We start from the raw sequence: 16519 nt of genomic DNA on the forward strand, positions 1-16519 counted from the left end.
ATCAGAACACTGGCTGCTAGAAAGGGCCACGAAAGACCTTTTTGTGCTAACTAAAATGTTCAATATCTTGTGTTGTGTGGTGGTTACGTGAGTGTACATAATTGTTTCAAACTCATTGAACCAAACACTTAATATTTGTGCATTTTACTGTATGTAAGTCACACTCCAATAGCAATTCAAAGCTTATCTTTCTCATTTTAATTCTCCCTATAATCTTTAATTCTCTTTTCTCAGTGCACTCTCTGATGGGGAACATCAGATGCTTTTAAGTTCATCTTCTGTTGTTATCGTTTTAAACTATGGCTTTTTCATATTGACATTGACATTAGGCCTTCAGGGAACTTGCTACTTTCACAGATAAAAAATTAATTGAAAAATCACTCAGTCAGAAGAATGGCCTTAATTATATTAAAGGTGGAATTTTTAAATATGTGCATGAGGGTTTATAATCTCAATGCTTTCGGCATTCCAGACACAAGAAACAATTAGTGCAAAGGCCCTGTGGTTGTCTGTGCTTCTGGTGTCAAAGGAAGAGTGGGGCAAAGAGAGTAGTTTGAGTGGATAATTAAAGATTAGCATACTAGGGTATAAAATCAGAGAGGAAATTACATGGGCCACTATAAGGATTTTGATTATTACTGCAAGTGATGAGAAAGTCATTGATGTCTAATGTCACTCAGGTGGTTACATTGAGAAGAGACGGAGGGGTTCAAAGGTGGAAGCAGGGAGATCAGTTAGGAGGCTACTGCAAGAATCATGACAGATATGATGATGGCTTGGGCTAGGTTAGTAACATGGATAAGGACTTAGCTCTGGCCACCTCTCCTTCCACACAAAGGGGCTAAGTGGGTGCACAACTCACAGCTCTGTCCATTGAGAAGAGCTCTCTCTTCACTATCCTTCAGAGTTACCCCAAATGGCAATCATGTAGCTGTTATCCATTTCCAACTTTCACCCACAAACTGAGCCAACCCCTTGGTAAACCAAGCTCTGAACTTTTCCTCCCCTTTCAGCTGATCATGGAGAAGCCACCCTCTCCACATATGACCCTATATGCAAGCATGAGGGAGGTGGGTGGGAAATCCTGCTGGGTGACATTGGGCTTCCTTGCAGCTTACTTACACCCTCTGCTTCTGTATGTCTCAAGGCACAATTGCCATCTTACAAGGGGTTTCTTCTAGGTCTGTCCAAATTTATGACTTGGTGGGGCTGACAGGGCCCAATTTATAATGGGCTATTTGGATGCATGGTAAGTTCATATCCCATGGCAAAGAACTCCAATTCTACCAGAACTCAGTAACATGTCAGGTACTGTTTTTTGCTTCAGATGATGCGACCTTCTGCTAGAATCCCATGGGCCACTGCTATAATTTTCCTGATGGAACTTGCCATAAGTTCCATGCCACATCTCTCTCCACCATTGACAGCTCCAGTAATCATAGTCTCTACTGGTTGTATGGCCCATGCAGCAGACCTCCTTGCACTACAGTTTGGACCTGCTGCAGAGTCCATTTCTATTCTGAGCACCACCCAAAGCCTTGCATGCCACCTGGTATATGGCCAGAGCAGTATCCTTAGATATGGAAAGTGCTAACTGCAGAATCCAGAGATACCTACCAGGTGTTATGCTTCCTTCTTTATGTGAGGGGTTCTAAGCTTCAGCAGTTTGCCTTTTACTTTGGAGAGCACAGCCCAGCATGCTCCTAACCATTGGGGGATTCCAAAAAACTCCACTGACGTAGCAGGTCCTCAACTCTTCCTTGAATTTACCTCCTGCCCTCTGGAGTGCATATATCTTACCAAGACTTTGGGTGCATTAGTTAGGTCTTGCTTATTCTGCCTAATCAGGGTGAAGCCATGGATATAATGGATCAGTGTAATGTTCTGTGGATGTTCAGGCAGTCCAGACCTCTTTGGAGGATTACAGAGGGGAAGAGAGTAGCATATTCCTGAGGCAAATTTGTGAACGAATATTGTTCTTCCCACATGAGTACAAACTGTTCCTGATCTTATATAGTTGAAACAGAAAAGAATGAATTCATCAATCAATGGCCACACACCATGTACCAGAGGCCTTATTGATCTGTCCCAGGAATGATGCGACATCTAGCACAGCAGCTGTGATCGGTGACCCTACTTGATTGGGCTTGCTGTGCTCATCGTTATTCTCCAAGATCCATTTAATTTATGAAGGGGCCAGACGGGTGTATTAAATGGATATATCCTAGGGACCACCACTCCACATCTTTTAGGCCTTTAAGAGTGGCACTAACCCCTGCTACCCTCCTACCTCGACCCTGAGATGTAACATCTGTGATTTACTATCTTGGCAGGGGGAGGTGGGAGTGAGGCAGTTTCAGAGATCTCCACTTGGCCTTCCCTTCTGGGACAGCTCTTACCCCAGAGGCCAGGTATCTGACGCAAGCACATCAGTTCTGATCGAACACTCAGGGGTTGGGGAAATAGCCACTGTGAAGTTCCATAGACCCAGTGAGCCCACTGCAGCTTAGACTTCAGTAAAGACTCCATTATATTAATATTACCTTATCACCATAAACCACTACTCTAACAGAGTTTCAGTGTGAACTCAGATCCACATTGTTTATTTACTATTGTATCCAATAGTCTTTAAATATCTGGATTTTTCTCTCTGCATTTTATGTTCACCTGAATAAATGGTCACAGGTCCCTTTGGGGAAGGGCTGGGAAGATCTCCATGGGATATATTTGTAACAATGTCCTTCCTCCTAACAACCCAGCACATCTTCAGTCAATGGGTTCTGGATTGGAAAATTGGCTCAGGTCTACATAGTGACCAGAAGAATGTGGCTTATTGAGGTAACAGACATCAGCCTCCCGCTCCTCCATTCTTGCCTTTATGTTTTTGGGCATAGATGTTAAGCAACATCTTTTTGGCTGCCTGTCTATTTTGCCCCTAGGGATGCCACATTCTATTAATTATTCCCCAAACTTCCTGTGGGTGAAGCCCCCTTGACTGCCCCTCTGATCTAGCTGGTCATTACTGTAGTTGTGGCTTCCTGACTCCTGGTGGTTAGCTGCCACTAATTAGCCACTATTACTCTGGGGTCTCATCGTCCCCCCGGATACTAGCAAGCCCCACGCTGTGATTGCCTCTCCTACCGTCAGCCCTGGGCTGCAGAGGTCAGCCACTACGAAACTTCCTAGAGAGGCTTTTTATGCCTCTCTTACCAGCTCATTGCTAATGGCTTTGGTGAACACTCTCAGTGTTCCTAGGTAACGTAACCCTTGGGTGTGTCATCTGGGCTTACATAATATATCCATCCTAACATATCCATTTCTCTCATCTTTATTCCTTCTTTTTTTGAGACAGAGTCTCACTCTGTTGCCCAGGCTAGAGTGCCAATGGCATCAGCCTAGCTCACAGCAACCTCAAACTCCTGGGCTCAAGCGATCCTACTGCCTCAGCCTCCTGACTAGCTGGGACTACAGGCATGTGCCACCATGCCCGGCTAATTTTTCTAAATATATTTTTAGCTGTCCATATAATTTCTGTTTTTTTAGTAGAGACGGGGGTCTCGCTCTTGCTCAGGCTGGTCTCGAACTCCTGAGCTCAAACAATCCGCCCGCCTCGGCCTCCCAGAGTGCTAGGATTACAGGTGTGAGCCACCGCACCCGGCCCCTATTCCTTCCTATACTATCAACTGTGGCAACTCAGGCATAAGTAATGCAGGCTACATTTTTTTCAGACTTCTCAGAGCCACTCTATCCCCTAGAGTCCTTGCCAGAGTATAAAATCACAGACCACCTCCCCCTCCCCCTCCAAAAACCCCTCAAAGTCAATGAACTCTTCCTTATCAAATGTGCATTCTGGCCCCCTTGATCAAATACCTCAAAATCCAATCCCAGTGCTACTCCTCTGACTCCTAAAGGTACATGCTAATTCTTGCAATTCTTTTGATGTATAATCTCTTTATTCTTTTATCAGGCCTAGCACACCCCAGCTAGGTATTTCAGAAGAGCCATCAGAAAATGATGTTGGTCAGACATCAAGAAGGAGAGGGAGAAATATAGGAGAAAGGAAAGAAGGAAGGCAGGAAGAAAAGAAAGTTGGTTGGCTGGGTAGTTTTAGATGGCAGCACAATTCTAAGAAAGTTTTAACAATGCTGACAGGGAGTCCCTGAGCCAAAGTTACCTTAGAGAAGTCTTGTGCCTCCCAGGTACAAGCCTACCTTAGTATCTCTGCCATACTTGGTCTTGGCTGGGAACAGTCCGTGGGAAGCATGGCCACATGGTGATGGATTTCAAAGCAAAGCAGCTGAAGCTGTCAGTCAATTATGTTCTCTGCAATAGGAGATCTGAGAGGCACATTTTCATGGTCACCACATTCTGTGTGGGACATCAGCTGGGATAACTTGAATGGCTTTGGACAGCCTGGTATTGCTCTATCTACATGGCCACTCCGCAGTCACCTTCTCTGTGTGACCTGGAGGTCTGAGGGCAGTTGTATGTCTTACCTAGTGCCTCAGGGACCAGGAGTGAGTGTGCTGAGAGACCTAGAAGGAAGCTGTAACTCTTCTTATGCCTTGTCCTGGGCTATGAACTGAATGTTTATGTTCCTTTCAAATTCATATGTTGAAGCCTAAATCCCCAATGTGACGATTTTTGGAGGTGGGGCTTTTGAGAGGTAATTATGTCATGAGGGTGGAGCACTCATGAATAGGATTAGTGCCCTTGTAAGAAAAGATAGGAGAGAGGTCACATCTCTCTCTATATACCATGCGAGGACACCATGAGAGGACTGCCACCTGCAAACAAGGAAGAACGCCCTCACCAGACACCAGATCTTGGATTTCTTAGCCTCTAGAACCGTGAGAAATAAATTTCTGCTGTTGAAGCCACTCAGTCTGAATACCATAGCATTCTGTAACAGCAGCCTGAACTAAGATGTCCTGGAAACCACAGAGCATCACTTCCCCTGTGTGCTATAGCTACACAAGGTCAGCCGAGATTCAACGTGGGACGGCACCACACAGGAATCGGGGACTTTCGTGGAGCCTAGCCACCACAGTGGGACAGATAAGCACAGAAGCTCTTCATGTGCCTGCTGCAAGTGACTCGGGCCCTGAGCTCTTCACAGGCTTCACTCACCGAATCATTCAAAGTTTGCTCTATGATAACAACTTAAGGGCTTTTGATTTATTCTCAGGTAATTTAGGGTATGTTTGGGAAACTTTTCTTCCCCAGTACTTTTCACTGGATGACTTTTAAATCTGTTTCAGACACTCATTTTTTATCTGTAAAATTTTAATTTCTGTTTACAAGGAATTCCAATATCTAGACACTGTAGGACTGTGGTTCCCACCCCCCGGACTGCTAACTGGTATCAGTCCATGGCCTGTTAGGAACCGGGCTGCAGAGCAGGAGGTGAGTGGTGGATGAGTGAGCAAAGCCTCATCTGTATTTATAGCTGCTCCCATCACTCACATCACTGATAGGCTCCCCCTTCTCAGATCAGCAATGGCATTAGATTCTCATAGGAGCCCGAACCCTACTGTAAACTGCACATGCGAGTGGTCTAGGTTGTGTGCTCCTTATGAGAATCTAATAATGTCTGATGATCTGAGGTGGAGCTGAGGCGGTGATGCTAGTGCTGGGGAGTGCTGGGAGCAAATACAGATTGTTGTTAGCAGAGAGGTTTGACTGCACAATAAATGCAGTTGAATCATCCCAAAACCACCCCTCCCATGCCAGTCCATGGAAAAATTGTCTTCCATGCAATTGGTCCCTGGTGCCAAAAAGGTTAGAAAAGTATACCCCATTGTTTTAAAAATAAAAGAAACCTTACAGTTCAAGGAATCCCTACCAGCAAAGCACTAATGGAAATTCTCTTCCTAAAAAGCCGAAAGCCTGTCTTCAAATGTTTTTCATGACTCAACCACTATTTATTTTCATTTTCTCTAGGCATGAAGTGACCTTTTGAAAAAGGCTTTATTAAAGTTGTTTATAGACATATTTCCTAGTCCAATAGTAATAAACATAATTTTCTGGTATAAATTAAAAAAAAAAGAAATGTGTAGCACATTTGGTATTTGTTCATTTTAATTCATCTTTCTAGTCCACCGTTTGAAATTGTCTTTGGGCAAGGGTGGCTCTGCTGAAAGAGACGAGGAGGAGCTTTCCAAAAATAACCACACACATTCCCTCATAAAAATAAAACTAGAGGTCTTGGTTTAAGTCCAGCCAGGTTGACTGCTAAAATAAATTCATGATCGGTCTTTAACACGGCCCTGATGTATCTCTCCCACCCCTTGCCACAGCAGAATTCGACTTAGACTTTCTCCAAGCAAAGGATTTACCCACACTGGTGCAGACCTGGTTTGGAACATTTTATTGGCAACACTGGTGTCATATTTAGGAACCACAGACTTTTGTCAGACTGTGTTAGCGTCAATGACAAGTATCAATGGTCAACTATATTTGAAATATTGTTAAAGTACCTAGAAATAATAGGCATTAAAATTCATTCCGTTCACTGCAACAAACCTCTAAAGATTTCATGTCTTCAGTGGAACTGGCATACTGTAATTGTTATTTGGAACTTAATGTAACCTCAACAGCAGCAGAGAGAATACAGTCCTCTCATTATGCACATGCTCTAGGATCGTTTATTTTAATGCTTTCAAATAAATATGTTCCATGCAGCACACTACAATAAATAAGGAACAGCAATGTTCTTCTAGTAAATCCATTCATAATGTGAGTCGCCATGTAAAACACCACATCTCAAGTCTTTGGCCCTGTACCATATCATGAGGCATACCACATCTGCACCCAATCATATCTGGCTTCATATGGATTTAATAGGACTACTCCAGAAGTGCATGTAAGCACAAATTTAACCAGAGGTTTCCAGCTATTAAATACAGCTACTAAGTAGTTAAAAGGCAACAACTAAACCCGTAAAAGGCCCCCCCCCTTCATTTTTGAGACAGAAATATAAAGATAGAAATGCTCTGGTGAATTTCAGGTCAGTGGAGAAAGCAAGGCAGGATACATTTGGAATACTTGGAGCAAAGCTGGCACAATATGGCACCCAAAATGTTACAGCAACACTGATACTGAATGGACACGAAATACAATGGACTTGACTGCAGACGCTGAGCTCTAGGATGCGAAGGTGGGGGCTGTGGTGGGGGCGGCTCGTTTCCACTAGGTGGATATCTCCACAGTGCCCTCTTCCTCGCTGTCAGCTCTGTTAGCGCGAATCTCCACGAGGGTCCTGGCAAATCGGGTCCATTCATCATTGTGGGGAACTGCAAGCTGCAAAGCGAATTAATGGAGAAACAATGAACACGTTATCTTTCGTGTCTGGAGCCTCGAACCCTAAAAGACTGTTCCTCCCAAAGCAGATGCTTCCTTTGGAATGCAGAGGAAACCAAATCTTCTTCTTCTTTGGAACAAGTAGGGCCTGAGGTGTTGCTCTTAAACTAACCACTCAAGAGAGCCATGTCACTCTTAGAAGCAAAATCACTCACCAAATTTATAAAACTTTTAAAACTTATGTAATGTATGCAATTATAGCAGCCACATTAAAGCACTTTCAGTAATGAAAATTCTTCATAAGATCAGACTTACAATGAACACAGCAAATAAAATTGCACTATTGACCAAGACTTTGAAATAAATGTATTTTCTTTCTAGTCAATGCTATTGATTCTTTTCCTAAAGTATTGCTAATGTGTCAATACACACGGCAAAAGAATAGTTTACATATGCAAAGAAATCTTCCTCTTGTAAGGAAAGAGTGCTTGAGTCTTTCCAGCAAGACTTACACGATGATAACAATGAATAATAGTACTAGTAATAGTAGCTAACTCTGTTCTAACTATTTATATGTATTAACTCATTCCTCACAACAAAACTATGTAGGGTGAAATAGTTTCAATTTACAGCAGAAGAAATTGAGGCAGAGAAAGATTAAATAATCTTGCTAAGGTTGCAGAGCTAGCAAATATCAGTGCTAATGTAATCTGGTTCCAGTGTTTGTATCCTTAGCCAGTATGTTATACTAATTTGCCAAAAGGGGGGATTTATAAAATTTCCAGAATAGTATTTTCTTCTGCGTACAATTCAGTAAATAGGAAATTATAACCCCCTCAAGGAAAACTGAATGTATGAATTTTTGTTAGCTATTTTAAAGGATAATGATTTCTCTACATAGCATCCAAAAATTGAATATTTTAAAGATATCATGCAAGTGTTTGAAATAGAAAAAAAATTATTTGAAGATAAGAAACAAGATTGAGTAGAAGTCTGAATGGTTTTCATACAGAATAAAATTGATTGAGACTTTAGAGCCATTTTCTTAAAGTTTTATTCCATAAGATGGTGTAATTCATCTATAGGTAGTAGTGCTACACATGATATCCACATATTTTGTAAACATTGAGAGCACACATTCATCCCAAGCAACACACATTATTAAAAATAAAAAAAAAGGAAGCAAATAAATCTAAGTTTTGAGATCACATCTACAGCTAGAAAATTACTCACTATACAGAGCCAAACAAATAGAATTTAAAATTGTTATTACAAGGATGATATTCTCAGATACTATCTAAGAAAACTAATTGGAGAGTGGCAATGTCATTCTGCAAAGTATATCCTTAAGTGAGCGTTCTAGTACTAAGGTTAAATGTTTCAAGAATATAATTCTGGAAATGATATACTGGTGGGGGAAGTAAGCTCTTCAACTTATTTTGAGAAATGCAGTATCAATAAGAATTCTCATTTAGTCATATGAATGAGTTTTTGAGTGGTTAAATACTTGTCTAGTTATTGAAATGAATCCAAATTTCTTTTTAGGCAATGACACAAGTTCACAATAGTATTGAATGACACTCAATCCATTTTCCCTACTTTGAGCTCTTTTCCTATATTCCACTATTCTTCATTTTTCTCTTCAATTTTAGAAAATACTGCACTGGGGAAATGAGGCCCCCAAAATAAATGATACAAAAGAGCTAACAAAAAGCATAAGCAGCAAAGGGTTGGATTACATTTGTGTAAGAGAATAGGTTCACTATTTCTTTTCTCTCCTCCAACCGCTGACCAAGCCCTTCCAAAAAACACCAACAAAACAAAAGCCCAAGAAGAGACAAAAGCCCAATCATAATAACACATTTATAACTTTTTCTCATATAAGGTGAGAATCAAGCTAAAGCTAAAGTGCCCCATAACTTCATATAACTTTAAATGTTGAGGAAAAAAGCAGGTCTTAGCTAATAATACATACTAAGTTGCTCATAAAGAGCTGAATTTGGTTCCCAAGGATAAAGCTATATTATTGGTTAAAATGATGCAAATTTAAGTTAATATACCATGCCCTCTGTAATGTTTCATTGATAGCAATGTATAGAAACTATATACTAAAAGAAGAAAATAGGTAAATGTGTTTACATAGTTTTATGTGGTAGTAATGGCAACACTGTTAAGAAATGACCCTAGGAAAGGTTATGAAATATTAAAGTTTGAATATATACCTTTACATATTTTATATAAATTTACATATCTAACTTTTTTTAAAGAGTTAGATGTGCACATTTATATAGCATAAATGGTATAGCATAAATGATTTATGGTATATAAAAGTGCACACCTAACTTCTCAAAGAATGAATTTTATCAAATTTAAATGTGTTTGCTAAACAAACAAAAATAACTCAGCAATTGAACTATATTTGACCTTTTTAATGGAAGTAGGAGTAAAAGTGGTATAATACAAACACATGTCCTTAAAAATACAAATTTGTCTTCACAAAAGTTTTTACAGTATCTAAATGTATCTTGTCCTCTTTTTGATTTCCTAAAGTTTCAGTTAAGTTGGCAAAATGTTGGTTTGTTTTCGTAAAAAGAATTTGTTCTTCCAAGTCTTTTCCTCTTTATACTATCATAAATTTCACAGACATATTTATTTGCTTTGTTGACAAAAAAATTCTAGAGTAGAACATGATGAGAACACAATTGCTTCTAGAAACTTGAAATAAACTTACCTACCTCATCCTATTACACTTTTTCATCTAGTTGATTTAAAAATAACCCAAGATGATTGTAATGTTAGATTTAGAAGGTGAACTGCAGACTGCCCCATTTTTAGAATTAAATATCACCATCAGGAAGCACTTTAAGTATAATCTTAGCTTGAATGTGTGAATGTGTATTCACAGGCTATTTCCACACCCAAAGTAATAATTTTTGGCATTTGAATTACTTGTAGGTAAGACCAAACAGGTGTTCTAAAAAACAAGAAGGCCACTCTTTCCACTTTACATCTATGGCTGTAAACATCATCTGTTTGGACAGAACTGTCCTTTTTACTCTTGGCAATTCTTGGCTCTTTTCGACTTGTACTCTCTGATTAGAAATGGCTAGAAAGAAGGCTCAAGAGCATAAATGCATTTCATATTTTCTCTAGGAGACTTGTAATCCAATAATACCTTAATCATTAAATAGGAAAAATCTTTGTTCATGTTTCTTAGTGAAAGAATAAGACTGCTCTCTTGTCCTAACTTGCATATAAATTTATTCAATACTTATTCAATCAGCATTGATTGAACACCAATTATATGCCAGGTACTGTGTTTGAATTAAAGATACAGTCGTGAATCATTTTGGAATGTGATGACTACAAAATACAGATGAAAATTAATCATCATGTTTTTGTAGGTCAAAATGTGTGACTACGGGCACAGATCTTTTAAAAAATTCTTCACTGACGTTCAAAAAATGAATAGTCTAAACTTTACCTTCTTACACTGACAACAGCAACATTTCCTGATATCTGTTGTGTGTCAAGCAAGTAGCAGGGAAGCAAATGGCATTTTAATAACATTGCTTCAGCCTCTCTTCAAGTTTCTATCAAGGCATTAAAGGCTAAATCTAGAGCATCACTATGGATTTTTTTCCCCTGAATATAACAGTTTAGAATAATTTCCAAACAATTTACATTTACAATGGGGGAAAAGATTCATGAGTTTTTTATGGCAATGAATCATTTGAATTAATTAAAAAATATATGAGGGCCGGGCACGGTGGCTCACGCCTGTAATCCTAGTACTCTGGGAGGCCGAGGCGGGAGGATCACTCAAGGTCAGGAGTTCAAGACCAGCCTGAGCAAGAGCGAGACCCTGTCTCTACTAAAAATAGAAAGAAATTAGCTGGACAACTAAAAATATATGAAAAAATTAGTTGGGCCTGGTGGTGCATGCCTGTAGTCCCAGCTACTCAGGAGGCTGAGGCAAAAGAATTGCTTGAGCCCAGGAGTTTGAGGTTGCTGTAAGCTAGGCTGATGCCACGGCACTCTAGCCCGGGCAACAGAGTGAGACTCTGTCTCCAAAAAAAAAAAAAAAAAAAAAATATATATATATATATATATGAGAAGCAATGTGAAGAAAATAGTCCATAGTTAAGTCAAGGAAATACCATAAAAGAGGGGCTCAAAAATTTCCCAGTATTGTTCTGAATCAAAGTGGGTTTGGAAACATTTTCTGCCTTCAGATTTATCTGCTAAAGTCCACATCATAGGTTAGGGATGACTCAGTCCCACTGATTCATAGGCAGAGTTCACAAATAGCCGCTTTCCCCTGTTAGATAAAACTGTTTTCTAATTTTTTGCTAACCATATAAAGCATAACTCAAGGTTCTGATTCCTGAGATAATAAAATCTTAACTCTAAAAGCAATCATCTTTTATAAATACAGTATGTTTCTACCTTTACAGCTGAGGGAACTAAGGCCAAAGGTAGTTCTTGAGGTAGCAATTTGGCCAGAAGGAGGAGGTAAAATGAACCTCAGGATCGGACAGGAGACTTAAGTCCTGCTCTCATCTCAGTTGCTGGCAATGGTCAGGCACTCATTGCTGCAATTGTAAAATGGGGATGATGGGATGTCTGACCCAACTGTTAACAGAGATGTGGAGAGGATGAGAAAGGTAATCTAAGTGAAGAAAGTACTATGAGTCCATCATGGAATAGTCATGCATTGTTTTTCTTTAAATTGTTAATCACATTGAACAGGCTCCTAAAAATGATCTGTATGAGGTGTACATACCCATTCTACAGCATTTTTCTGGTTCAAAAAATTTTTTTTCATGAATTCTGATTGGTATGTGAGAATGTTAAGGAACAGGGTGTAGACCTTTCTCTAACCGGTAGGAGAGGGAAGTGCAGGGAGCTAAATGATTTGCTAAAGACCACATAACTTACACCCCATGATGTGGCGCAGTTAGGAGCCTCACCCTTTTAAGAAATGCCAGCATTCCAGGGCAGAATGGCAGGCCAGTAATGTGTTTTGAATCACCTGCTAAAAGATTCTAAAGATTGTTTTTAATCTTCTAAGATTCTTGAGAGAGGAAAGGTCAAAAATAAAAAGCAAAAATGAAAAAGTTATGGGAAAACTCATGAAAATGTCTCATTTTCACCTCCCTGTCCCCCACCCCCACGCTCCTTCTGAGACCACATCCTGGATCTGTCCCCTCCTCTCTGGCTGAGTGGGCTAGTGGCTGCCTTTGGACCCTGCCCCACCCCACCCCAATAAACTCATCAGTGTAACTGGTTGTCTTGCCTGGGCGGCCTGTGACCTAAAGGAGGGTGTGGAGTAAGAACATTTTGAGAGCAGAACCAGGGTTGACTTTTTTCTACCTCAGACAGCAGCCAGATCATGGTTTCTCTCCCAGTTTCGCCACTCACTTGCTGTGTGTCTTTAGGAAAGGTATGGTTTTAACGTCTCTGATCTTTACTTCATCATTTATGTGAAAGGACTTATTAAACCCATCTTCTAGAACTGTTACGAATATTAAATGAGACAAAAAATATAATGAGCTTAGCGTAGTACCTGAAACATCATATAAACCCTGAATAAAGTTCCTATTTTTTCTTCTTAATGTTTATTTCCCTCTCTTCTAATTTTTTCTTATTTTCTTTCCTTCCTTCTTTTCTTTCTTCCATTTGCTTCTTTTCACCTATATAGAGCTGCTTTTTTTTTTTTAAGAAGTTTACCTTATATTTTTTCACATTTTCTTTCTTAAAAACTCACACAAATAATTCCCTAAATAGTCACACTTTTAGTAACAGCTAACTTTCATGAGCTGGAGGCAGGGAAAGAGTTCCTTTAGATCATAAGAAAAATTCTGTCAGAGTTATTTTTTGTTGTGCATTTAAAAATCAGAGTTAAAATATAATCATTCCTTGTAAGGATACACATACATACACACATGTATAGACATTCACATATGTATTTTTTACTTTTCACATATGAAAAATACATCCTAATCCAGCTATTTCCTTGTTGTGGCACTTTCGACAGTGGGATTCTACATTTTTACCTCAAGTTGTAAAGATCTATAACTGCTGAATTGTAACTGTTGAACATGCTGTTATAAAAATCAAATAACTTTTTATAACTAGGGTTAAACACACAAATATCATTCATGTGTCCCTTTTTATAAGCACATGGCTACTAACCATTTTGAAAGTCCTCGGTCAAACTCCCCTCACTTTTTAGTAATTTTTAAGGGTTTATAGTACCTAGCAGCTGATTTTAAATAGCTGCATTCTCTGCAGTAACTTCTACCAGCCCAATGCAATATTTTTTATGGTAGAAATATGTGTCTCGGCATTGCTTAATTTAGTTTTTTTTTTTTTTTTTAAATCTTGGATAATTAAGACATTAGAAAAGCACTCAGTAATTTCAGTTTGGTTTCTCAGATACATTAAGCATGGCAAACAAATTAAGTGAGCAGGACTCTAGGTTTCAAGATAAATACTCCATGATGTGTGTGGTTCATCAGCATTAAACAAAAGTGTGTGGGACTATTACATTAACCACTGATTCCAAACAGATACGCGGCAATTTATCTCCTATATTAATCTAAAAATAAAAGTTTTCTGTTCAAAAGCTATCTTACAAATTATCTTTCCACTCTAATACACATTATTTTTCATGCTTTCCAGAAACCAGGGAAATGTACGTCGGTTTTCACAGAACGACTGCTAAATCCCTCTAAGCTCTCAAAGCTTTTTTAAAAAGTACAATTATAATAGCACCCGAATTCAGGAGACTGTTGACTTACTGGTATACAAATACACATTTGTGTTCAAAGGAAGCCTGTATTTTTTAGGACAATTCCCTTTGCCACACACACAGATGGAAGCAGAGTGGGAGGTAATAAGCAATGAAACACCCACTGAACGACCAAGCATACCCGCTTCGCATAAATACAGCTTCACTGTATTTACCTCTCAGGAGAGTCTAGCATCACTGCTAACAATGGATGAAACCACGGACCAGAATTCCAAGCCGGAATGCAGTGTACAGAGGGAGTAAGTGTACTACAGTGTTCTACCACAAAAAGATACACTGTGTGTCATTTAGTATTTAGAGCAGTTTCAGAGAAGTTGAAAAAGTTAAGACTTACATTAGTCTCTGCTCTGCAGAGTCTGCTATTACCAGACAACTGGTTAAAATTTCTGTGAAATTTAGCAGCATTCTAACCTATTGTAGTTGGATGATATCTGACTATTTTTGAATTTCTTTTTATCTGAAAATCCCATCTAAGGGAACCCTCATCCACCCGTGAAGCTTGAGACCTCTCCGCCAAAGGTCTCTTCCCTTTATCCTTAAACGAGTAGTTTATTTTTACTGCATGTTTCTTAGAACAACACTTTTAAAAAATCCATTACCACCTAATTAAGGAAAGAAATAAAAGAAGAACATAAAAGTCAAAGTATATAGTAACAAATATGGGTCTATATCAATTTCAATAGGCCAGCAAATATGGAAGGAAACCATTTATTTTAAATGCTATCTGGAGAAATTAGCATTTTAAAAATATTTTTTTCATGTTAAAATTTAGCATTATAGGAAGCATGACAAAATTCTGAAATTTTTACCAGTGGTAGGAAAAAAACCAAATAAACAGCTGAAGAAGAAAGAGTTAATTTACTAAAGCCTAAAGATGGATGGCCTTGCTCACGTTTGTATTAAAATCTTATCATCCTCTTTCTTCAGAAATCTTTCAGTGTTATTTTTTTCCCCTACTATTTGGAACAATCCATTTCTCTGTCCAAAAGATGGAGAAAATGCTAAAACCATTGGCTATGGGCAATAATGGAAAATAAACTTTCTAAACGTCAATTACTTCTTTTTCCATAACACCAAAGATCAAGAAAATGGCAAGAAAAAGAAAAAGCATGTACGACTCAAGTGGATCTGTCATATTAGCTGACTAAACATATATCCTTTCTTTTCCTGATATTATTAACGATAGGTTTTCTAATAAATTCTTAGCAACCACTGTGTCTGAGCAGTTTTGACAAAAAGAAGGCTTATTGCTAAACACCTTAAAAACATTTACCGAGGTAATAAAAGAAATGTCATTCCCTCCTACTGAATGTTTGGGCACAAAAGAGGTATTTTTATAACGCAGTTCATGATTTACCATATCTATAGTGTCCAAAAAAAGCACAATGAAAAGGAAGCATTTTTCCAGTGGTTTGACAACTGTTTGAATCAACTGTTATACTTTCATTACACTAGTGGCCAATTGCTTACTTTTAAAAGCACAGGAGGGGAGGAAAAGTGGGATAGAGACTGGGGAGGAAGGATAAGCACTCCTTTCTAAACATATTTTCTAAATATCCTTTTCTATGCAAATATAGTTAACTAAATTTTTTCCCCCGTCCATCAATCTGGAGCCAACTTGGAGACTGCATCCTAAATGCTTCACACAATTAAGCTTTCCCTTAATTTTCCCTCAAATTTTCACACATGAATCATTCATTTCACCCACCAAGTATTAAGTGAGTGCCTACTATGTGCCAGGCATTGTGTTAGACTGGGTTATCCTGTTCTATCAGACAGCTGTTAAGTATCCACTTTGTGTACATTTCTGTGGATGTGGCCTGTCAAAGGTTAGAAAGAACCTACTGAGGAATGTGATAACCAAAGGAGGGTTGCCAACCCCAATTTTTTTTTTTTTTTGTCAAAAGGGTAGGTGGTCTTTATGATACTAGAAGGTGTTCACTTTCTTATTTATTTATTTTTATTTATTAACTTTTTTTTATTATGTTCACTTTCTATCTAAGGGATCTTGATGCTGAGACCGATAAACATAAAAGGTTTAATCGAAATTTTGAAACTCTTGGTTGGCCATTAGAAGAGAGGTCTTAGGAAGGGGCCACTGATCAGTTTTATCTACAAGCTTAAGTGTAATTGTGCAAAATTTCTTCTACAACGTTAGAAGCTTAAGTATTCTTTCCATGATAAATATTTCATGCTTTATAATTTAAAAGACGTCATGATAGTTGGCATTCTCAAAAAGTCATGTGAACTTTTCTTAAAAGTGAAATATAATGATTCATTCACTTCCTCACTTTGCAAGTCCAACCTACATGGCATATAAACATTTACACAGAAAACATGCATAAGCAGACATTTTATTGCATATTATATTTTGGAGATGCCAACAGTAGCACACATACT

At 38.7% G+C, this 16519-nt stretch overlaps 1 protein-coding gene across 5 annotated transcripts in view; it reads right to left on the minus strand.

Annotated features, from left to right (window-relative positions):
• Positions 1–6355: 6355 nt before the first annotated feature.
• Positions 6356–16519, minus strand: part of DYNC1I1 (dynein cytoplasmic 1 intermediate chain 1) — a 356211-nt gene continuing 346047 nt past the window's right edge. For 4 of the 5 annotated variants that reach the window (XM_069461334.1, XM_069461331.1, XM_069461333.1 and 1 more), the window contains one exon: positions 6356–7302. In XM_069461334.1, the coding sequence (XP_069317435.1) occupies positions 7192–7302 (111 nt within the window). In that variant the 3' untranslated portion in view covers positions 6356–7191. The remainder of the gene's footprint in view (positions 7303–16519) is intronic. The other variant, XM_069461330.1, reaches the window with a different exon arrangement.

Source organism: Eulemur rufifrons, chromosome 29 (assembly GCF_041146395.1).
Source record: "Eulemur rufifrons isolate Redbay chromosome 29, OSU_ERuf_1, whole genome shotgun sequence".
Classification (NCBI taxonomy): domain Eukaryota; kingdom Metazoa; phylum Chordata; class Mammalia; order Primates; family Lemuridae; genus Eulemur; species Eulemur rufifrons.